Source organism: Lutjanus erythropterus, chromosome 19, assembly GCF_056507025.1.
Source record: "Lutjanus erythropterus isolate fLutEry1 chromosome 19, fLutEry1.hap2, whole genome shotgun sequence".
Lineage (NCBI taxonomy): Eukaryota > Metazoa > Chordata > Actinopteri > Lutjaniformes > Lutjanidae > Lutjanus > Lutjanus erythropterus.
The window spans coordinates 24,781,834-24,805,593 of record NC_139335.1 but is presented as its reverse complement, the minus strand read 5'-3'; the positions used below and the strand labels follow the sequence as shown (position 1 = coordinate 24,805,593).

The 23,760-nt window shown below is 40.8% G+C and overlaps 1 protein-coding gene across 1 annotated transcript in view; it reads left to right on the top strand.

The window, feature by feature from the left end:
- Positions 1-23,760, top strand: part of grin2aa (glutamate receptor, ionotropic, N-methyl D-aspartate 2A, a) — a 207,380-nt gene that overhangs the window by 148,169 nt on the left and 35,451 nt on the right. Inside the window, exons 5-9 of the mRNA XM_084743664.1 lie at positions 3,595-3,709; positions 14,535-14,737; positions 19,699-19,870; positions 21,420-21,573; positions 23,360-23,485. Coding sequence (XP_084599790.1) covers positions 3,595-3,709; positions 14,535-14,737; positions 19,699-19,870; positions 21,420-21,573; positions 23,360-23,485 — 770 coding nt within the window. The remainder of the gene's footprint in view (positions 1-3,594; positions 3,710-14,534; positions 14,738-19,698; positions 19,871-21,419; positions 21,574-23,359; positions 23,486-23,760) is intronic.

Below are 23,760 nucleotides of genomic sequence, written 5' to 3'. Positions count from 1 at the left end.
TGTGTGTGTGTGTGTGTGTCTCTTCCAGTTAGATGGCTGCAAAGCGCAGAATTGGCTGTTGTCTAAAAGAGCATCCTGGGCACTGGTATTGATCCCAGCACCTCTTCCTTGGCTGTGGTTGCACATAATTGGGTTCAGCACTGCATCCCATGTCCAATCAAATGGCTTAATACTACTCACCTGGTTGCTTGCAGGCCAATCAGATTATTTTAATCGCAAAACCCACTCAATCCCCTTATCTGCTGATCGGCTGATTTCATCTCAGTTGTTGGTGGATGTGTGTATCTGTGTGTGTGTGTTACAAACGGCAATTTAAAGGGACAGGTTGGTATTGCAAAATGTCACCACACACACACACAAACACATTACACAGCTTTTTTTCCTCTTTAATCTGTCGTCATCCTTTTGACTTGGTGTTATAACTGTGATAGACTGCTGGTGTGTGTAACAGTCGAAGTGTGGGAATCCGTATAAAACACCTTGAATAATAACATTTATTTAATTAACTTACTGTACCAATGAAGGTTTCATCTGGCAGGTCATGTACTGGTTAATATTTTGGGTCAGACTTTATTTTACAGTACACTAAAAAGACGCAACAAGCTGTACTGTGTAACAAATTAGACGAAAACAAGAAATAATATGTTCGCTATTACACAGTATTAGACACTTTATTAGACCCTCAGTAGACTTCAGTAGTGGGTAATTCAGGACATCCTAAAACAGAACTGTACTGTAAACTAAAGTGTATTATTTTCCACAATTAGATCCTCATCAGCCGTTTTAGTTTACAGTACAGTTCTGTTGAAATGGGTCCCTCATTACCCTACAAGAAAATCTAATGATGGTTTAACAGCAGGAAACAATTCACTTTAGTTTACAGTTCAGTTCTGCTGTAATTAGATAAAATAAGATAGAGCTTTATTAATTCCAAAGGAAAATCTTGTGCCAGATTGTGCCCAAATTACAGTAACATAATAACAACAATAGAGCAACAAATAAGTGAAATATAAACATAAAATACAAAGTGTACAAGGACTAAATGCAAAGAAATAGCGCCTAATAGAAGGGAGGGTCTAGTAAAGGGTCTACTGTCTAATAAGGAACATATTATATATAATTCAGTTTATTTGATACTGACTTCTCATGTACAAAAAGAATCAGAGAAACATATCTATTTGATATACATACATATAGATGTACATATATGTATTTTATTATACATTAGCATTCAAGGTGTGAATTGCTCACAGCCCAGTTTGCGCCCCCGCAATGGTGCCACCTTCATACGCCGCTGCATGTGCCTGCACAGTGTCCCGCACAGCAGGAAGCAGCTCACCTGCTGCGCTCCGCTGAGGCTGTTCAAAGACACATCACATGGTTACATGTTCCATTTAGAAGTTTGCCCTGTCGCACAGGACCCAGAATGGAGGAGAGGAGGAAGAAAAGAGGAGCTGTCTCTTGCTCCCTTGTTGTACATGACCGCTGACAGAAGGAGTGAGGGAGACAGAGTGGGGAAGGACAGCCATGATTAATGTGGAGGCTATGTGGACCCAAGAATATCTTCCCACTGCCCTCCATCTTAGCTAATGTGACCTGCCATATGGGTCACTCATTACAGTGTGTGTGTGGTGAGTGTTAGTATGGACATACTATGCCCTTGGGGGTCGCACTTTATTTTACAGTGGACTAATAAGATGTAAAAAGCTGCCCTTTGTGTCAAATTTGACAAAAACTAGAAATATGTCCTTTACTAGACCGTGTACTGTAAACTAAAGTGTGTTATTTACCAGCTTATTAGACACATTACAACAGACCTGTACTGTAAACTAAAATGAAATCATATATCTACCACTTAAAACACACCTTCTTTGGCTGCTCCTGTATAATTGGCAGAGTAGCAAAGACTGAACTTCTGTGATCAAATCACATTATCTGCCAACAGTTTTACAGTAAGTCTGTGCCGTCACTCGTACAGAAAATGTTCCTCTAAATCTATAATTTATGCCTTTACTTGGTACATCATATACTTAAGTTTATAGTACAGTTCTGTTGTACTGCATCCCAATACACTCAAGACTTTTACACACCAACAGTGACACAAATAAATAGTAAATAATAAACTGACTCATCTGATCACAAGCAAATTTTATGTATTTAAGTTTCTAAAACTAAAAGATGTCATCAACATCAGTGATGATGACCTGAGGCTCATTTTACTAAATAAAAGAAGGGAAAAAAAACAGAGAAAGAGAGGAGAACTTGGAGAGTTTCACTTGGTTCAGGAGCAGAAACTGTACCAGAGCCACTTCAGGGTGTATTTCAGGATCACACCAAGTTTGAAGAAGCAGAAGAGTGATTTCAGAGAGTCTATTGACCCGGAGCTGCAGATATCCGTAGGTAAAATGGATGATATGATTTGTAAACAGTTCCAGCTGTGCACATTAGGTTCATTCATGCTCTGACAGGAGGCGGGGTTGCAAATTTAAACAGAGACATTTTCCGTAGACTGTTGAAGCTTGATAAACACACCATTGTCATACTGAAGCTCAGTTGCTGTTCCTCTCCACACTTTGTCTTTGAAATCATCGTTGCTGTAGGTTTTTCCCCACAGTTTGTTCGGTGCAACATGTGAAGCAGTCCACTATGTTGCTCAGTTTGGATGTCAACGACATGCAGTTTGACTGGTCACTGAACATGTCAGATGAGAAACTTCAGAAAATTGAGTCAAAAAAAAAATGTGACAAGCTTGCATTAGATACATAAAGATTTGAAAAATATTATTAATGTGAGAATCTCACAAAAAAAAGTTTCTGGTGTACAAAGGCCTTAAGAAAGGTTAATAAAGGTCTCAGTATAATTCTGTTGTAATGTGTCCTTATTACCCTCTAATAAAGTCTCTAATAAGGGTTCTAATAAAGGGTCTAATACTCTTTAATAAAAAACATATTAATCCTATTTTTTGTCCAATTTAGATACACAGTACGGCTTGTTACGTCTTCATAATGTAGCATAAAATACAGCGCGACTCTTTTAGGTATCATTCTCAGTTTCTTCATTCTCTTTCTGTGTTTTTTTCATTTCCAGAGCTGCATGCAGAGCAACACACAACCAGTCTTTTCTGTTTTTAAATGCACACGCTGCACTGCACCATACTGACAATGCTGTCATTCTATAGTAACGCTCACATTTCAAGGATTTTTGCCTGCTTACAGGTTATTCCAGGCACACACGGACACTTTTTTTTTGTAGGATTTGAATAGATTCTTTTTATCCCTGCAGCATTACATTTTGACTCAATACAAAAGAGCCTGTGTGAATATTTTAGGACAGTAATACTAGTAGATTGTAATTTGACTTTTTCTCATGCTAATGTAATTCAATTTCCTTTCCCCCTCTGTTTCTCTTCGCCACTATTCATTTCTTTCCTTTCCTCATTCTCTGATTTTTCTGCCCCTCCCCTCTCGTCTTCATCCTCCCCTCTCTTACCACTTATGCTCTACCATTTCTCACCTCCTCCTCCTCCTCCTCCTCCTCCTCCTCCTCCTCCTCCTCCTCCTCCTCCTCCTCCACCTCCGCTCCTCTCACTCTCAGGTACATGATGAATGTGACATGGGATGGCAGAGACTTGTCATTCACAGAAGACGGCTACCAGGAAAATCCAAAGCTGGTGGTCATTGTCCTCAACAAGGACAGAGAGTGGGAGAAGGTAGGAAGTGCATGTGTGTGTATGAGTGTGCACTTATTACTGTGTGTCGTTCAGGCCTGAACTATCGCTGAGGACCCAGAGCCCATGCCCGCCTTAATATTTATAAGAATTTTCAGGTTTTTGACCATGTTTGAGTTTTATATTTTGAGACTTTTTGCATTAAAATCTTTTACGGGAAAAAATAATTGGGATTTAGCATTCCACACCTGGCAGGCTATGAAACAACATTTAGAAAAGGAAGATGAAAAGTAAAGAAAATAACTGGATTTTTTGGTTGGTGGCTAATAATTTCTTAAAGTAGATGGGGCTCTGCTGGGGGACTCATAACTTCTTTATGTCAAATGTAACATGTAAAACCAGGTCCTAGTGTTCTTGCTTGTGTTTGGGTTTGTGTTTGTGCTGCTTTTGTTTAGGGCAGCTCCCTGAAAGTCGAAGACTCCAATCATCAGTGGAGACCCCTCAGTCATCTGAGATTCTTCAAGACAAGCAGTGTTTTTTTTGTCATGTTTTTTTGCTATTGAACAATGCAATGAGGAATTATAAATAACAATAATCATAAATATAGTTTCAGTGGCTGGTGCGCTTATTAAAAAAAATCCTTGTGACAATATGTGCAGGTGATTAAATGATGAGAAAAGGCGAAATGAGCGACTGCATCAGAGCCGTGCAACAGCATAACAGGCTGTAAACTTGAAAAAAGTGATTCTCAAAATCACAACAAATGACAAAACTAATTTTGACAGGAACGGAGGAGAAAGAAACGGAGCACAGGTGACGCACCGCAGTGGCTGACAGTGACTGTCAGCAGCCTGGCAGAGGAGACACTCTGGATGGGCAGTAAAAGTGCATTATTATTTGTATCTGTATCTGTATCTGTGCAACCAACAAAATTATCTGTCCCTATATCTGTATTTGGATAGAAGACCAGAAGTGGGGATGGTTTATATTAGAAGTCACAAATTCAGCAAATTTAACATAATATTTATTGGCAAAACAATTATTCTGCCTAAAATCATCAAAATCATCATCATTAAATCACTGATAACATAGATGCAACCTTTTTTTAAACTACGTCAAGGTATTTGAATGATAATAAGCAACTTCAGTTAAAAGAAATATCTGTTTCCATCGTTTGTGCTTTCCTTAATAACATACTCTTATGTGGGTGCATCAGTAATGAGCACACACTTCTACATTCTCTGACTGTGTGGAAGTCTGTTGTTTTCACACCCCCGATGATGAAGAAAGGCACTAAAATGCAAGTCTTACTACAGTAGTTAGACGTTCTTATGTAAGCTGATATAGGATTATAGCGTTGTCCAATGAACTGAAGAAACAGAAACAAAATGTTGAATCCAAATCGAGTGAGAAAATTCCAAACCAGGTACCGGCCTATTATATATTACTACTGTTGTTTCTGCAATTTATTTTTACAGATCTGGCAACATTCACACAAAAACCAATATATCTGTGATAACTGCCTACTGGTGGACAATATCAACCTATATTTCTCTTCTACATTTCTTTCTTGTCTATTATTTCTAAACTGAAAGCGAGTTCATGCTTTGTAAAGCTTAATAAACTGTGATTTGATAAGGATCTGGGAAGCTAAACGGATAAATGAGTGACATCTAAAGAAATTAAATCCAAGGAAAAAGACATCGCACCACCACCCACAGCATTTGACTGACAAATGACCTCTTTTTCTTGCAGTGCCACAACAAAACCGGCTATAAGCACAAAGCAGTATTGAAAATGCTACCTCCATCTCATCGTACAACACGAAGTTGATCAATGAGCTCATTTACTAACAAGCGTATGGATTTCTTTAACTGGTTAATGTGAGACAGCTTCTATAACTAATGGCCACTGTAAATGGGCGAGTATTCTCGTGGTTGTAATGGACTTTAAATGGCAGCCATGTATCTTTATACCTACATCTGGCTGCCTCGTTCAGGCTTAAATACCTCATATTTAATGCCCTCAATAGCTCATGGTTCCGGGGCGAGGCTGAGGCCGAGCGCAAAAGTTTGAAAGAAGAATGGAAAAAGAGAGAGGTGTGGTTAAAGGAAGGATTTGGATTAGGAAGAAAGGGAGATATATGGTTATTTCTCTTTGTCTTTTCATTCCTGTCCCATCTACCCCACTTTAAATCTTCTTCCCTCACATCTCTTCCCTTTGCTTCCCAACAAACTTGCCAACCTTAAAATTAGGGAGCTCCACAGACTTTGTTTCCTGAATTCTGGTGACTTTTAAAGAATGATAATAACAAAATAATAAGAAGCAAACACATTTTTTTGCAACGAGATGCCTGCAGATGACTTATGAATGACAATTATTAGTCGAAAAACTCAGTGAGACCACGGTATTTAGCCATACGTAGTGGTCCAATTTCAAATTTGATTACAATTATACAAAAAAAAAATGTGTTTTTTAAGTTTGCAGAAAAATGTGTAATTTTCCTTTAAAACTTTCTATAATAAAAAAGTGTGAAATTTTGTCATAAATTGGGGGAAAACCTGGAAAGGGAAATGAAAAACAGGAGTCTCCCTGAAAAATCGGCAAGATTGGCACGTATGCTTCCCAAGCTTCAACCTTCCATCGTTTCATCCGTCTTCCACTTGTCCATCCATCCATCCTTCCTTCCCTTCTTCCCTCCGTCCAGATAATCTGTGCACTCTGTCTGTCTTTAGCTGTGATTGCTGTTGTGGTCTCTGATAGCACCTCAAACCACAGTTAATCAAAACCTGAGACCTCCGTTATTGGGGTGGCAAGGGGTCACTGTGTGTGTGTGTGTGTGTGTGTGTGTGTGTGTGAGTGTGTGTTTACCCATCCACAGCAGTTATTGAAAGAAACACGTTTTGAGAGACTTGCGCTCCAACCAATCTGGTTTTTATTCAGGTCACATCAGTGTGTGTGTGCGTGTTACAGTACTCTGCTTACTTTGCCGCAATCCGCACAGTCTCCACCCAATCTCTGAGACTGGCTTTTTCATATTTCATACTGACAAACACACACACGCGCACACGGACGCACACAAAAGAACCCTTTGTTGGTGTGCTGAAGAGGGGTAGAGTGTGTTGTTGTAAACAGAGAGCCTGTGAAATTGATCAGTACCACTTCACTGTGGTGCAGAGAAAGAGACTGAAGGCAAGAGAGACACGGAGACCCAAAGTGGAAACATAATTGGGAGCTGCTCTCTCTGTCTCTCCCCTCTCCTCCTTCCCTCTGGTGCAGCCGTCCCACCCATGCGCCAGAAATCAGCGGCGCACACACACACACACACACACACACACACACACACATGCTCGCACAGACTTCCATGATGATCAAGAGATAAAAATTCAGTAACTGCACTAAAATATGGATATGCACTAAAAATATAAAATGTGTCCCCTTGAGGCACAGGAGGGAGAGACAGGGAGAGAGGAGGGCTATATGGAGCGATAGCGAGACGAGCGAGCGATGGAGACAGATGGGCCGAGATAGCGAGAGCAAATGAGCGCGAGAAAAAGAGACACAAAGAGACAGAGAGAGGAAGAGAGGGGTGGAACAGAGCCACCAGCATGTGTGTGCTTTCTTTTTTTTTTCATCCACTACAGGTGTTTAACACTCAGCTTTTCAAAGCGTCCACACCTGCTGTTCTCTGCAACACACACTCAGTTAGTTAGATGGAATATTTCTGAGTTTGGGGAAGAGCCGCTTTGAAATTGCTTCGACTGTTTGTTTAGATGTGTACGGTATTTGGATTTTTTTTAAATCTAAGGATTATGTAATCACCAGTGAATGACTGTTTTATTTAAAAGAAGCGCAGATTGCTGCAAATCATGTGGGTATACCTGACTGCATCAGAAGGCTTGATCCAGTGTGGCACGTGGAATTCATGAAAAATTAGGCTTTTATTTGTAAAGAAAAAAAGTGCTGTGACAAGTGAACAGGCATAGGGCCCTATTTAGATCTATAGCGCATGGTTTCAAGTGCATGGCGCAATTCCATTTAGTGCACGTCCAACACCACTTTCCTATTTAAATAGTGTATAATTTGGGCAGAAAGTCAGGTACAAGGTGCAAAGGGGTTGTATTTAGTGTTTTTATTAATCATAGATTGTAATCATAGATCGTAATGTGAATTAAATTAAATTAAGAGTGATGTTTCTCTTTAAGAGCCAGGTGCAACTTGCGCATTGCTATTCGAATGGCATATTTGGCAAGTTGCAGAGTTGAACAGGGAAGCTGAAATGACCCACTTGTAGTGATGCAGGCACTGCAGGTAATCTGCTGGTCAGCAGGCTGGGTCATGAAAATTAATATCATGATTAATAGCAGATGGGAAGCATGTGGGTGGAAGAGGGTGACCCTCTCCCAATTAAAAGAGAAGCAGTGTGCGCATTTAAGCACGAAACACAGCAGCATGACTGTTGTGACATTACTGTGTGCATGGAAATGTTAGTATGTTAATTACTGAAAGCAGTTTCTGTCATCAGTAAATTGTTAAAGAAAACACTCAGACATCAATGCAACGCACAATAAGGAAATCACCTGGGAAGCTTGCACTGCTCAACACCATTTAGAAGAAGGTTTAAAGATTAAAGAGGCATGTTAAACATGTCCTTATGTGCAGTAATGTCACTGTCACAAATATCATTACTATTTAAGCAGCAAAACTGAAAACTGTAGTTTTAAACTTGACAGGACAGAGGAAACTCTCTAAAGGCAGCTCTGATGGAGGGCTGGATTTATAGAGCTACTTTTCTCCAAACAGTTTCACTGTATGAACTTGAGCTGTGTCTGAGACCTTTTGGATGTGTCGAAGAACACAGAACAACAATTAACATTAGATCCTGACCAGTTGTGTTGCTTTTATGATAATGAACTTACAGCAGGAGGAAGATAGAGCCCATAGTGGTGTGAAAGAATAACAATTCAGATGGATGCGGCCTTGCCAGAAGTAGCATATTCAAGCACTCACCATGCATGAATATGTAAAAGTAAAGATGGTGCATGCTATGCTTTTTTTTATCATATTTCCACATCACAAAATGCTAATATGTTGTAATGATGCTGCATCCAGGGAAAGCAATGATTAATTCAATTTTGGTTCAGTATTGAAGAGTTTAAAGGAGCTTGCTTCACTTTAAAGATCAAGGCATACACATAAGCAAACATAATATTAGTCTCACCTCCACCTTATTAAGGTGTGCATTGAACTTTACACTTTGTTAAATATGATCAAACTCATAAAACCACTTTGAATTATGTTTTAACAAGACTAAAACTACTAAATCTATTAAATCTACAGCCATTCTTGCACAGCTACATGGGCACAGCAGTCTTTTGAGCTAAATGGTACCTTCTGGTGTGAAGCAGGTACAATGTTTACCATGTTCCCATCATATTTTAGTGAGTTAACATGCTTTCATTTCCTAATTTGCAATAAAGACAAAGGAGAGCTAAGGCTGATGGAAATGTCCTTAGTATTGCAAGTATGGGATACAAAGAAAATGCACTGAAGAAGGCGTGAGAGGATTTTTTGCTTAACTCAAACAGTTTAATCGATTATCAAAATAGTTCGAAATTAAATCAGCCACAGCACCACAATAAAGCTGCGGTCCAGACTTCTCCATCCACTTGAGTTAGAATAATTTCAGAACTATATTTTTTAAAGTTATAGTTACAGTTCTTGGTGTGGACATCTCTTAAGTCAAAGTCTTGGATGGTGGTGAAGAGGATGGGTAAGATGTACAGCGTTCAGGTAAAACAAAAAAAACATGTCACAGTTGGGACAGCTTTGATTTCCTCACTGCTTCAGAGTCAATGACATGGCAGAACTGATGATGAATTTTCTTGCTACCTTCAGAATTACAGTACAACTTCACTGACTGAACGAGAAAAGTGTATTTACCGATCAGAACCAGGATGTTATGTTTTATTCCTGCTGAGTAGATGGAGTGTGTAAATTGCTTCAGGAACTGCTGCAGTGTTAGCAGCCAGTTCACAAAATAATTATTACAGACAGCATGGGATTTGTGCTTGGAGAATCACAATATGGAGAGCAGACACACACAAAAGCCCACGTGCATTCACAAACACACACACACTCCTAAATCAACAAATAAACACACACATGGATTTTTCGATCCAGGCCTCACTATTCCCTGAATCTTAATAAAAGTGTTCCACTTTAAGGATTTCTCTCACTCTTCCACTCTGTCGTTTCTCTCTGCCCTTGTTTTCCACATACACACAGCAGCATGCACGTGCAACCTCACACATGCAGGCAGACACACACAAACACACACATTCACACACATAAACAGAGCAGGCGTAGGAGAGGGAGAGCAGAATCCATTTTCCCGACATAATTTTGTCTGACAGGAGTGACAGATACTGTTTTATGACTGAATGGGTTTCTCCACGCTATTAGGAACTCATTCTCCCATAATGCAACGTGCCACAACAATAACTCTCCCAGTGAGACTGGCACAGAGAAGGTGCTCAGTGCAAGAGCAGTGACCCTTGTTTTTCTTTATTTTTTTATCATTCTCTTTCACTGTTCAGCTGAGTTCTGGTTGATTGTAGCCCTTGAGTGTGTACGTGTGTGTGTGTGCGTGTGTGTGTTTGTATATAGCTCACACACACACACACGCACACACAGAATGAGAGAAAGATAGAGCGGGAAGACGGTGTGAAATAGATGGAATAGAGAGCAAGACATGCAGGTACAAAGAGCAAGGCCTTTCAAAATAAAAAGAAAAAAGCTGGAGAGACAAATAGAGAAAACAAAACAAAAAATATATATATAAAACAAAACAAGGGATTTTCAGGAAAAAAGGAAGATTATGAGAAACACAATTCTTCTGGGGCAGAGAGTCATCTCATCTCCAAGTGGCTCTAAATTCGTCACAGGGTGATGGGGCGATATGATTGCTGCCATGGGATGTTATAATGCGGTAATCCCACAGGCCCTATCATCGTAACCTCCCACTGGCCTCACTGTCACATTACACACACACACACATGCACACACACACACACACACACACACTATTTTCGCACTGCTTTCCATGTATTGTGTGTGTGTGGAATATCTGGTATTTCATGCATTTCATACAGGGAGATTCAGCACTCTGTGGCCTGGCTGGTCGATAGAGAGAATCCTCTCTGCTCTCTGGGCATTAATTTATAACCCCTCTTTCTTTAATTAGAGAGAAGGAGAGACAGAGGAAGAGGGAAAAGGAGAGCAGGAGGACAGGAAATCAGAAGAGCTGCTGAAGTCGGCTTATTCTCTCCTTCCTCCTCCACCTCCTCCTACTTCTTCTCAGTTCCCTTTCTTTTTTCAACCCACCCTCTGAGTAGAACATTTATCTCTCGTTCTAGTTTATTGATTCATCCAACCAAATCAGGGCCAATCCTCAAAAGCTTACATTAAAGATTGAATGGGTCAAGCAGACTCGAGTTGTGTGTAATGTTAGGTGCCGAACTCCGTACCGACCGAATTACAGTACTTAGTACTGATTCACGTTAAATAAACTGGTGTCAGATTTCAGTACCTAGGAGTGCATCTGGGTGAGAAAGTCATAAAGAGTATAGAGAAATAGAGAAAGAGGTGCTGTTCAGTGCTGGTATCAAGTCCTGAGTCCTGCCCTGACTGATCCAATCGCAAGTGGATGCACTCAGGATGCATTTGTGATCCAGTTTCTCAGATCACATTCAGAAGTGGGCTGGCCCTCATTGTGACCACATTCTCTTAGAAGTGTGAATGCAAATGCATCCTGGGTCATATTGAAAACCCACCTACTTAACTGACGCCCTGCAAGTCCATTATTTGGTGCATTGTAATGCAAATTACATACGGGCTGTCTTACCAGCACGCAAGTAATCCCAGACTCTATTGAAAAATTGTGCTATTTTGTAACTTTTTGAGTAAGAGTGAACTTAAAAAACTTTGTGAAACACTGTTTCCCACACATTCTTAATTATTTGGGCACTCTTTTAAATTCAGCAAATGTTATACATGAAGTTATCTCCTTCTCCGAGGAAAAACATTTTGTCCATTTGTCCCAATGTGCCGCAAGTTAAAAAAAACAAAGCATTTTGCAAATGTGTTTATTGGCTACAGAGCGGGGAAGTGAAAGGGCTCAGTTGTGCCTATTTGTAAATTCAGCATTAAATGCAACACATTAAGTTGTTTCTTTTCTTGCTGTGAAGAGTTTAAAACACCTGTGTGGAATATGCGTATCAGCATTGCACACAGTTGGTAAGTGATGCTTTCAGGTCCTACTAAGACCAGGAAATGGCTCTAAACTACTTGTACAGTACAATCCAACTGTTTTAAATCCACTTTCTTTTCTATTCTCTTCCTTTCTGACTCATCTTTGTTTTTGATTTTTTATTCCCCACATATCCTTCATTTCTGTGACACAAGTCCTATCTTACTCATTATGCACAAATTCCCCCTTGCTGTTACATTACCAATCCCATTTCCTTCCACACCTCCCCACCTCTTTGATACACGCACACATGCACACACAGACACGTACGCATACAAGTGTGTGTGTGTGTTGATACACGCACGCACTCATTCACTTGTGAAATGCAAAACAGCTGTGGTAAGACAGATAGACAAATGCGGCCGTTCCCTGGAGAGTGAAGGTGACACACAAGAAACCACGCGCATGCCACCTCAGCGTACCGTCCTGCTACCCCCCCCCCCTTGCATACACACACACACACACACACACACACACACTCTTAGAGATGTAGCCGACAGCAGAGTGAGCTGTTGACAGTGGTGCCGACTAAGAGCGGAGAAAAGACTCTAATCCCTGTCAGAGGATAGAAAACCACTCAAAGCAAAACAATTAAAATGCTAATTTCACTTCCTCCTCTCTGCTTGCCTGTTAATGACTTAGCCAGGCATGCACGCAAAGCAACAACATGCGTGTGTGTGTGTGTGTGGGTACCAACCACTGTTCTATATGACTCCAGGGTCAAAGGGGTGATAGATTAGCATGGCTATATTATGTGTATTATGTGTGCATAATTCTTCTAGATTCTAGTTGTGATGCACACAAAACAAGCATTTCCAGTATCTTAGTCTGTCTCCATTTGTTACTGGCTTATCCTCTTTTTACCCCAAAATTTGCATGGGTTTTTTTTAAACACAGGAAAATGTGCAAAAATGAGGTGATTGGCCATTTTCCTATTGCCATGAGATGAGTTTGCCTTTCTGTGTTTTTGAGTTCAGCTTGTAGAACTTTTGTAACTCCTAACTGAATCTCTGTGGGTTCATGTTTACTTTCTCACTTGCGTTGTTGTTTGTACTTTCAGATATCTGTTTTACTTTATTGATTCATGTTCACTTTCAGCCGTCGGGTTAAGTTACTTCTGATGAAAACCCAACATTTCCTGGTTTTGCTACTTCAAATATTCAGGCTTTTATAAAGCAAAATAATGTTGTAATTATTGTGAGGAATTTACAGGAAATAAAATGTTTATCCAGCGCTGAGCAGCTTGACTAAAGACGAGTGCTTCAAATAACACACCTTAAAGCAGCTGTAAAGTCTGCTGTGCTGAGCTGACCCAACAAGTCAAATCAGATTGATCCGTCAAATTTCCATATAAAACATCTGTCAAAAAGAGGTGAAAATTTGCATGTCCACCCCAGAGTCATATTTCCACACTGCCAGCTGGAGCTGTTGCCAGTAAAAACCCATGACTACTGTAGAGTCAGGAGAGAATGCCAGTTTCGTCCAGTGTAAAAGGAGCTTTACACATTTGAACTTGTATGCCCTCATGTGTGTTAATAAGTAGGTAATACACAAAAAACTTTGGCACTACAGCATTTTTTCCTGGATGAGTCTTGGCGAGACAGAGAGAGAGAGAGAGAGAGAGGGAGAAAAGAAGAAAGAAAGACTTGTGAAATGGAGGGAAAGAGTGAGAGGGAGCTTTTGCCTTTTTCTGGCTCCTGTAACATTAATAATTGAGAGTCGAGTGAAGCCTCACTGCCTGCTGTTGTCTCTCTCTTTCTCTCTCCCTCCCCCGTCTGACACAAACATGCGTAAACATCAAACGCACACACACACACACATACATTTACAGACAGGTCTGGGTGGGTAAAGAGCATCCATAGGGGAATCTGTGACATCACGGCTCTGAAAACTTTCTGAATTATTAACATGGCGCTATCATACTGCCACACTCCCTCTATCTTTCTCTATGTTTGCATCCATAGTCATACTATATATCCCTGTGTGTGTGTGTTTTGTCATGCATCCCTAATCTGTTGTAACCCACAGTCACATGTATTATGGTCTGTGATCATGCACAGGCCACTGATTTGTATGTTTCTGTGCCAACAAGCAACATGTGTAACGTTAAAAGCAAATGTTAACATGTGTCTACATCTGTAATCCTCTCCACTTCCTTTCTGCTTTGAGTTATAGGAAACAGATTACAGCAGTTAAATTACCAGGTAAAGAAAAGTAACACTCTGTGTTTCTCAAATGGTTTTCTTGCCATGTTATGATCACTGGAAATATCTTTTTTCCTTCCACTTCCACTTCCTGTCTGCTTAGGGCAACAGACTTGCCGAGTAGTTAGATACACTGTTTTCATTGTGAGGTCTAAACCCAACGACAGCCAGTGCTACTGTTACAGTAAGTGTCTTCGGGCAGATGCTGACTACTTGTAAAGTATTGGATGAGATCCATACCCTCCGTAATTGCTTAAAATGTTCATTCAACTGTTCTAGATTTAAACATTAAATGTTGAGCTGAACTTATTTTATCATCTTGCATTTGTTATCCTCGTTTCCTTCCCTCCAGATGGGGAAACTGGACAACCGCAGCCTGACACTGAAGTACCCAGTGTGGCCACGCTTCAACTCCTTCGGTGACGCCGAGCTGGACGACAACCACCTGTCCATCGTCACTTTAGAGGAGAAACCTTTTGTTATCGTGGAGGACGTAGAGAGGCTCACCGGTACCTGCATGAGGAACTCTGTGCCCTGCAGGAAACATATCAAAGAGTAAGTCTGTTATCTATCTGTCTATCTAGCTGACACAGCACTGTTGCCCTCAGTGCAAACCACCCGATCAGGGCACACAAATACCACCAGCCAAAAGAGAGTGGCTGGTAATTAAAAAAAAAAAAAAAAAAAAAAGCCATTTGGCAACTTTGCGCCCTCCATCTGATATTTGTGTTTGTTCCAGTAATTCTGATAAAAACCTGGGACATCTATAAATTTTACAGGTTTTACAGATAAAGGTTTGCACAACATCTGCAACAGTACAATGCTGTTCTGGACTTTTCTCTCCTTCTAGTAACTGGGACCACGCTGACTGGTATCAAGCTAATACACTGAGAATTGATAAAAACCACATACAAACCCGCTTCAAAAAATCTACTTAAGATTTTCCTATTCGACTGAAAATGCCTGTTAAATGCTAACAGCAAAAGGGTAATGATTTTGAATGGGTCAGAACAACCTGCAAGGAGACTGAACATTTAGTTAATTTATTTCAACACCTTTCAACCTAATTGAACAAAACATGATAATAAAAAACTTTCAACTGCACAAGAACAAACACTCTCAGACTTATCAACAAAATTGCTGATATATACTTACAAATTAACATGCTGAATTACAAACTTGCTCCACATCTGCTGCACATCTCCTGTCCCTGCCTGTGCTGTCGTGCCTTTATTGTCCCCAGAGCCAGAGTCCTGGTTGGAGCTGCTGTAAATCACCTCAGTGCTGTATTCGTCAAACAGGCCTCAGGTGGTTTCAGAGGCTGTGCGACTGCTAATAGCTAAATGTTAAAAGAGAAACGGTCCCTGTTGCACCAATCCCCTGATACTTCCGTCCTGAGCCTAGCAGCAAAAACTTGGTCAATTGAGGCTACATTCAGACCGCAGACGAAAGTGGCCTCAAATCTGATTTTTTGTGTTCTCTCTGCTCGTATGTGATTCAGATCTGATTTTGTCATGACAGCATAAACAGCAGAAGTCGTGATCTTTTCCACAGCCCGAGAAGAACTCACTCTACTGTTTGTAATCCCACAAACTCTCACTTCACTTTAGCCGGCAGCTGGGAAGGAACACACAGGAACTTCTTGAACTTTTTCTGCCGTGTTTTCATGTGCAAACTGTACATTTACTGCCACTGGACAACTTCTCTGCTAAATTTGAATCCCTTTGCTCTGATTGCATAGCCATCAGTGCTCTCTTTTTTTACTTGTCTTTTATTGCTCATCTACACCCACTTCACACACACACACACACACACACGCACACACACACTGCCCTGCTTCTGTATTTTGTTGATGGAAAATCCAATCCTATCCACTTACCATGGTATACAAATCTAGACTATAATACTTACTGCACAACACATTGACACTGACTAAAATAGATAAACTGTAGTGTCCATGTGATGCAGTCTACTAATTAACTTTTTGATAGCCAACTTTGTATGTATGAAAAATTGGACTAAGCTTTCCAGAAAATTAAGCTCTACTCTATGTCAGCATCTTGGTAAGGTGGTAAAAATTACATCAGCCATTTTCCATTTCCATCAGCACTGCTGCTGTGTTCCTCCATGTGCACCCTCTCTTGCTTCTCTCACGAGCATGGGAAGAGGTGCAGTGTGCAATCTATGCAGCAGCTTCTTTCCTCCCCCCTGAAAATGGAGGCGACTGCTGAACTCAGCAATTTACTTCCTTCCTTACCAATTTTCTCTCTAATGCCCAAATACTGCTAGCCCCTTGCTATATTATGTTCTTGAAGTATACACACACACAGCGAGAGTGGCTCAGGGCATGTGTGTGTGTGTGTGTGTGTGTGTGTGTGTGTGTGTGTGTGTGTGTGTGTGTGTGTGTGTGTGTGTGTGTGTGTGTGTGTGTGTGTTTGTGTGTCCCACACTGAGAGGCTTGAGTCCTGCTGAATCAAAGCATGTAATTGGTTTGTAGATAATTTAATATTATTTCTGTCCTCTGGAACACACACACTCAAGGGCACACATAAAATAAGATTGGCATACACACTACACACTCTGTGCCACTCTTACCACTGCATACATGCCATGCATACAAAGTTACTGTCTACTACTACACAAACACACACAAACAGAGCTGATTAGGCAGTAATAGGGTCCCAGGGAAGAGGCTAACAGAGATTTTCATCCAGAATCACTGTGAAGTAGGGCGGAGGATAAAGCATCTCCAAGGAGGAACATAAACACACACACACAAGCTCATATACACTCTCTGTTGCCACATGTCCACTCACTCACAGGCCAATGCGTTCGAGTGCATTCCTCCCTCCCACAGTGCAATTCCCACTCAAGCATCCGTAGTGTCCATTTGGAGAAAGAGGGATAGATGGAGGGAAGTAAAGAGGCAGAGTGGGAGGAATGATGGAGGGGTTGGATCGGGCGATGCAGGACTACCCATGCATGCAGAACCACAAATTCACTCATCCAGGCTGGGCCTAAGAACAAGCCATACTCACACTAACGCACACATACCCACACCGACCTCTCTGGAGACCCCTCGGGCCCTGTAGTGTTTCTATATCAAGTTGGCCTGGCAACTTCACAAACAGCCTCCATAACGTCACATGCTCTCACTGCCTGAACTGTACTATGGCCTGCCTAAATGGGTACACTGTGTTCATGAGTGCAGCTATTGCAGTTCTGGCCTATATGCTTGCTCTGTCACTGCCCCCACCAGCTGAACCTGCCACAAACTTGACTTAGCTGTCCTTGTTTCTGTTATCATTATCGCAGATCCAGTTCCCTGCATGAGTCGCCCCCTTCCCTGCATCACTTCATCATGCACTCACTTTACCGTAACATTGCTATTATCAACATTAAAAAATCTCAGCTGCTCTCATTCCCAACTCATGACATACCAACAAATTGTCAACGCCCCTCTGTGACTCTTACACACATGGATGGTACACTTTAGTGGCTGAAAGTGGCCCACTGGGCTTTTCAAGTGACTTCAATGTAAACCCATCTGCAGCTGTTTGAAGCCCTCCAGGCTGTTGACATGTTATAAAGATAGAGAAAGTCCACACATGTAATTGCCTTGGTGGATGGATGACTAAAAAATCACAGGACCTTCCCTCAGGAGATCAGGGTTCAAGTCCCATGTCAAACTAAATCAATATTAAAAGTTAAATAACATTATGTGTGTCAAGTGACTTTCATTTTGCAAATCACTTTACGTGACATATGTAATGTAAGGTAGCCCAAACATGGTCTTATCCCAAGCCCAACAGAGTATTTTTTGTGCCTTGACCAAACATTTTTGTGACTAAACCTAAGACCTTCCCATCACTGCAGCCTTTAAAGGGTACTTTGTGCATCAGTATCAGACACATATGAAAATCCTTATAGAGTACATTATGCCTAAAGCAGCCATGTTTGGAGTACAGACATTACATTTCCTTATAAAACATCCTTTTTCCTGATTTACCTCGTCTGCCTCGTATGAACTTGCCTAATGCATCTTAAAAGTTAACTCCATTTCCTTTTCCTTTTGTCCTGCTTTGAAAACCTGTGATTTAATTTGGACTCACTGAAGTTACTGAATGCTTTTAAAGCCACACATATTGCATGCAGAACCACAAGCCACTATCTCTTTTACTCTCTCATTGTCCCTCTCTGCAAGTCCCTTTGTCCATCCGCCCATTATGATTTACTGCATGTATTATCAGAACTTTTGTGCTTATCATCATTGCATCTGTGCGCTAAATTGAAAGCCAAGGACCTACTTAAAAAGATGCTGGACCAGAATGGTTAGACAAATAGATACTGCTTTACTGAAGGAGTGTCAAAGTTGATTCAAAAGTCTTTATTTCACATTAATGAGGAAACAAAATGTATTGTTTCTCTGGTAAAGAATTTGCTTTATTTTTTTGATATATGGCGTGTTTGAAGGGACACTTTGATGTGAATTAGCTTCTGTATTTCATTTTAAAGTATCTCCATCAGCTGCTACAGATAACATCTTGTTATGACTGTAGAGAATCACCCTGGGTGATTGTGCAACAATTCACAAAAAGTCTTTCACAACTGCTGACAGATCTGCGCCTGGCTTTTTCAAATGAACCTTTTCTCTCCTGTGTGAGACTATTAGACCATAAAAAGTAAATTCCTCCCCAGTTTAGAGACAGGGAAGAATTCCACTTGGGGTGACATTCGTTTGACAGATCGATGGCGACTAGTGAGGATAACACAGGAATTTGCACTTGGGGGAAGAAATGGGTAATGTCTTTCCACCGCTACAGAATTCCTCCAAAGTGACAGAGTTTCAGTGCTGAAGGTAACTGCAGAGTCATGGTCGGATGTGTTTTTTCCTCTTTTTCCATCAAGTTTGTGTCCAGGTTGTTGTTAAACTAAAGGACGAGGTTATCTTCTCCTAATTAGCACACATCTAAAAGTTAAATGAGAGTCCCAGGTGGCTGACAGTTGATGTGCGCTCTTGTGTGCGTGCGTGAACAGTGTCTGAACTCTCCTGCTCTCAAATTCATATACACAGATGGTACAAGGCTTGCAGATGCAGTGCCGTCATAAAACTCCTTCTCTGGAGAGACAGAGGGAGAGAAGGAGCATATTTTTCAAGTCCTCTGATGTCATTTCTGAGTGGAACGACCTGAACTTAAAGGTGAAAAAGTCCCCGGGCGATGTTTGTGCATTTATTTGGTGCTTTTTAACAAGTAGAATGGAAAGAGTAGCAGTGTCTTCAGCAATACAATGTTTATGAAGGTGGAAATAAAAGGCAAAAAGAAAACATCCATCTGGATTAGCATTGCGGGTCTTTTTTATGCACCAGTGTCTGCAGGCTGTGTGAAATCTTCTATGTGGTGCCATTTCTCTCGTGTTCTGTCACAGACACTAAACCACAGTTGATAATTGGTTCAAGCAGCTGCTGCTCAAAACCATCAGCTAATGATGTGTGCGTTTTGCTTGTGTCTCTGTAGCAACACAACAGAGGCTGGTGGGACATACATCAAGAAGTGCTGCAAAGGCTTCTGCATCGATATTCTGAAGAAGATTGCAAAGTATGTGAAGTTCACCTATGACCTGTACCTGGTAACCAATGGCAAGCATGGCAAGAAGATCAACAACGTCTGGAATGGGATGGTGGGAGAGGTAAGACACCCCCCTCCCCAATAACCCCCCAGTCTGCACAATAAATGCACACAGCAGGTTATTAGTATTTTAGAAACTGCTGAATGACGTGTAAGAGTGTTGATCTGCCTGTACTTTTAGTTTGTAGTACATTTGAAATGAGTAATCCGATCCCAGGCTGAGAGGAATTTAGAGATGTTTGTATGACAGGATATTCCTGTTCCTTATGTTCCAAAGGAAGCTCAAAGTGTTGACTTTGCAAAACTTTCACAGCATGAAAAAAAAAAAGAATCAGCTATGAGGCTTTGGCACCAACTATAAATGCTTAGAAAGTAAACAAATCTTAGCTACTCCTGCAGAAAAGTCCTTTGCATATCTTTAATTACCAGCTTCAACTTGGAGGTAAAGTCCCAGAGTTCATTTTAAGACTGTAAACTTTATTGCTGTCTATATTTTTTACGGCAGACTTTATTCACTGAGCTGAAGTTCATCTGGCATTCATCTTATTAAGCAGTGACTCCAGCTTGCATATTGATTATATTGATTAATATTCAGCTTGAGATTAAAAACTTTATTGATGTGTGGTCAACAAAATTAATACTGTGGTGCAGATTTGGCAGGTGGATTTCTGTGATTTTCTTTTTAGTTTTTAGAGTACTATCATTAAAGATAATTTGCAGAGACCACACATGAATAACTAACCTGGGAGTTTTTCTATTTATTTTGATCAATATCACAGTTTTTCTTCTGTAGTTCTGAGGATGTACAAGCTAATCTGTAAGGATCAGTGGCAGCAGTCACATCAGTGTATGTTTGCCTGCAACTGGTATCAAGTACAGTGCAATATAATCTTTTCAGGTGGATCATTTTATACTCAACATAATGCATTATTTGATCACAAATTATATATTTTTTGCTTTAGTCATGAAGAGAAAATGGTGACTTAAAATGCAGGGGTAAAAATTTGGAAAAGACATGGATGCCAAAATTTCAGACACAAAATACTAAGAGAGATTTAACTGATGCACTTTCACTGAAATGGGGGAACAGGGTGTAATTTCAAGCTGTTGAAAACCATACTGCCATCACCAAAGCAGAAAGCAGAGTGAGACTCATTTAAAACATTGGTTCAACTACTTCTAAAATACACTTTTTACAGCGTAACTGGCATGGGATCTGAACAAACACTACAATGAGTAAAGTGTAGTTTGAGGAGGTGTTTCTGTACTAAAAAGGTATCTTGATTATAGTAGATGCTTTGCATTTGACAGCCTTAATGCAACTTTTCTTCCTTTTCTTCTTCTTTCTCCCTTTCTCTCCCCTTGACCACTTTTCTACTTTCCCTTTTCTCCCAATTTCATCCACCTATCTGCTTTTTCTCAACCGTACAATCTTGCCTTTCTCTTTGTGCCTCTGTGCCTCTCTCTTCCTTTACGCTCATCTCTTCCTTTCTCCCTGTCCTCGCTCTTCTCTCCTCCTTTATCCCTCAATCACTCGCCCTCCTCATCCATCCACCTGTCCTCCCTTACTTTTAACCGTGCGTCCCTCCCTCTCCTCCGCCCTCCTAAAGGTGGTCTATAAGAAAGCCGTCATGGCCGTCGGATCTCTGACGATCAATGAGGAGCGTTCTGAGGTCATCGATTTCTCCGTCCCGTTCGTGGAAACCGGGATCAGCGTCATGGTCTCCCGTAGCAACGGAACCGTCTCCCCGTCAGCCTTTCTCGGTAACCATCACCGAATAACTGTTGCTTTGACACTGGACTCAGGAGGGAGGGAGAGGAAGATCTGTCTTGTTTGCTTTTTCAGTTTGTGTTAGTATAGAATGATATTTGTTTTGTGTGTGTGGTTGTGTGTGTGTGTGTTCCCTGAGATACAGAGCTGACAACACAATTCAGTTCTGTTACACAGCTGTCAATACTTGCTCTCTCATCAGAGGGATTTAGCTCGACTCCTGCTTCCTGCCACAATGACTCTCACTTACCTGAGAGGGACTTAACCACAGGATTTTAACCCGAGTGACCACGGACATATCCCTGTTATGGCTGCTCAGTCACGTTCATTTGATGCATGGTGCTTCAGCATCGACGTCCAAGTTCCTGCACACACATTACATGGAGCCACTTACACACACAGCCACAAACAGCCAGCAAAACTGCATAAAAGAGAAGAGAGAAAGGTCACATCTTATTTTACAGTACATTAATAAGATGTAACAAGCTGTACTTTGTACCAAATTAGGCAAAAACTAGAAAGAAGTATGTCATTGATTAGACCCTTATCAAACTTAACTATTAGAGGGCACATTACAACAGAACTGTACTGTAAAGTGAAATGTGACTTTAAAAACAATTTGTTAACCAGATCTACAATGTACAGGCCAAAATTATGGTGTGGTGATGTAACGTAATGCGCTAATTTGTGTCTATGCACTTTTACACAACAGTTAGAAAATTATACACTTTAGCTTACAGTACAGTTCTGTTGTAATGTGTCCTGAATTACACTCTAGAAAGTCTAATAAAAGGGTCTAACAGGGGGAAATAATACACTTGAGTTTACAGTACAATTCTATTTTAATGTGTCTCTAACTACCCTTTAATGAAGCCTAATAAGGGTCTAACAGTGGGAAGTAATGCACTTTAGTTTACAGTACAGTTCTGTTATAATGTTGTTGTGTGTCCCAAATTACACTCTTACAGTGAGAAACAATACACTTTAGTTTACAGTGCGGTTCAGTTGTAACATATTACCAGTTACCTTCTAAGAAAGTCTAATAAGAGACTGACATGGGAGAATAATACACTTGAGTTTACAGTTCTCTTGTAGAATGTCCTTTATAGTCTAATAAGGTACTAATACAGGGTATTACTGTATTGTTTTTACTGTACTGTAAAACAAAGTGCAACAGAGAGACACACATGCCAGGCACAAAGACACACACACACACACACACACACTCACACAGACAGGTACACACCGACATGTATGCAACATGCAGTTACCGCTGTGAAAGTGGCAATTATAAGGGCTTAGCAGGAAAACCCCATGATGGCTGCTTGCCAGCACACACACACATACACATACTTGCACGCACACGGTGCACGGCCCTGTGCCAGCAGTGCTCTCCCATACATTAAAATAGGGTTTAATCTCTGCAGTAGTGTTGTGAGCTCAGAGGGAGGACAGGAGTGCTGACACCAGGGCTTCCTATACTGTACGCCTCCTCACACTGTCAAATGGGAGGTGTGCCTGTGTATATGCAAGTGTGTGTTTGTGGTGGGGGGTATGCAGGGACTCTGTGAACATGCTGGAGTCAGCTTGTTATCCACGCGGGTCTTTTCTCAATGTGTGCGTGTGAGTATGTGATTGATTTATTCATTCAGGTCATGTAAAGACAGAAAGTGACTGAGAATGAATCAGAAAAAGTGATGTGTAAAGGATGAAAATTTAATCCAACATGTGTTAATACTTAATCTCCGTCCTCTTCTTTCTTTCTTTTCTCTCTCTCAGAGCCATTCAGTGCATCAGTGTGGGTGATGATGTTTGTAATGCTCCTACTGGTGACTGCAATGGCTGTCTTCATGTTTGAGTACATCAGTCCTCTTGGCTTTAACAGAAACCTGGCGCAGGGAAAAGGTGAGTGTGGACATGAACACGTACGTAGCTTAAGTGGGGGCAAAACAATTCCCTACGCACACTAGCAAGTTTCGTTGGCTTGTTTCTGAAAGTCATGGATATATTGTTCTATGACTCATCTATGCTTTCCCAATGGGATCAGACTGGCCGACGAGTAAATTACAGTTCATCTCAGTTCAGTAAAAGAGAAAATTTGAAGTCAGAAAGTGATCGGTCGTATTTTTCTGCTTAATAAGAACAATAGTTGTGAGAATATTCCCTTTCTCGACATTTTG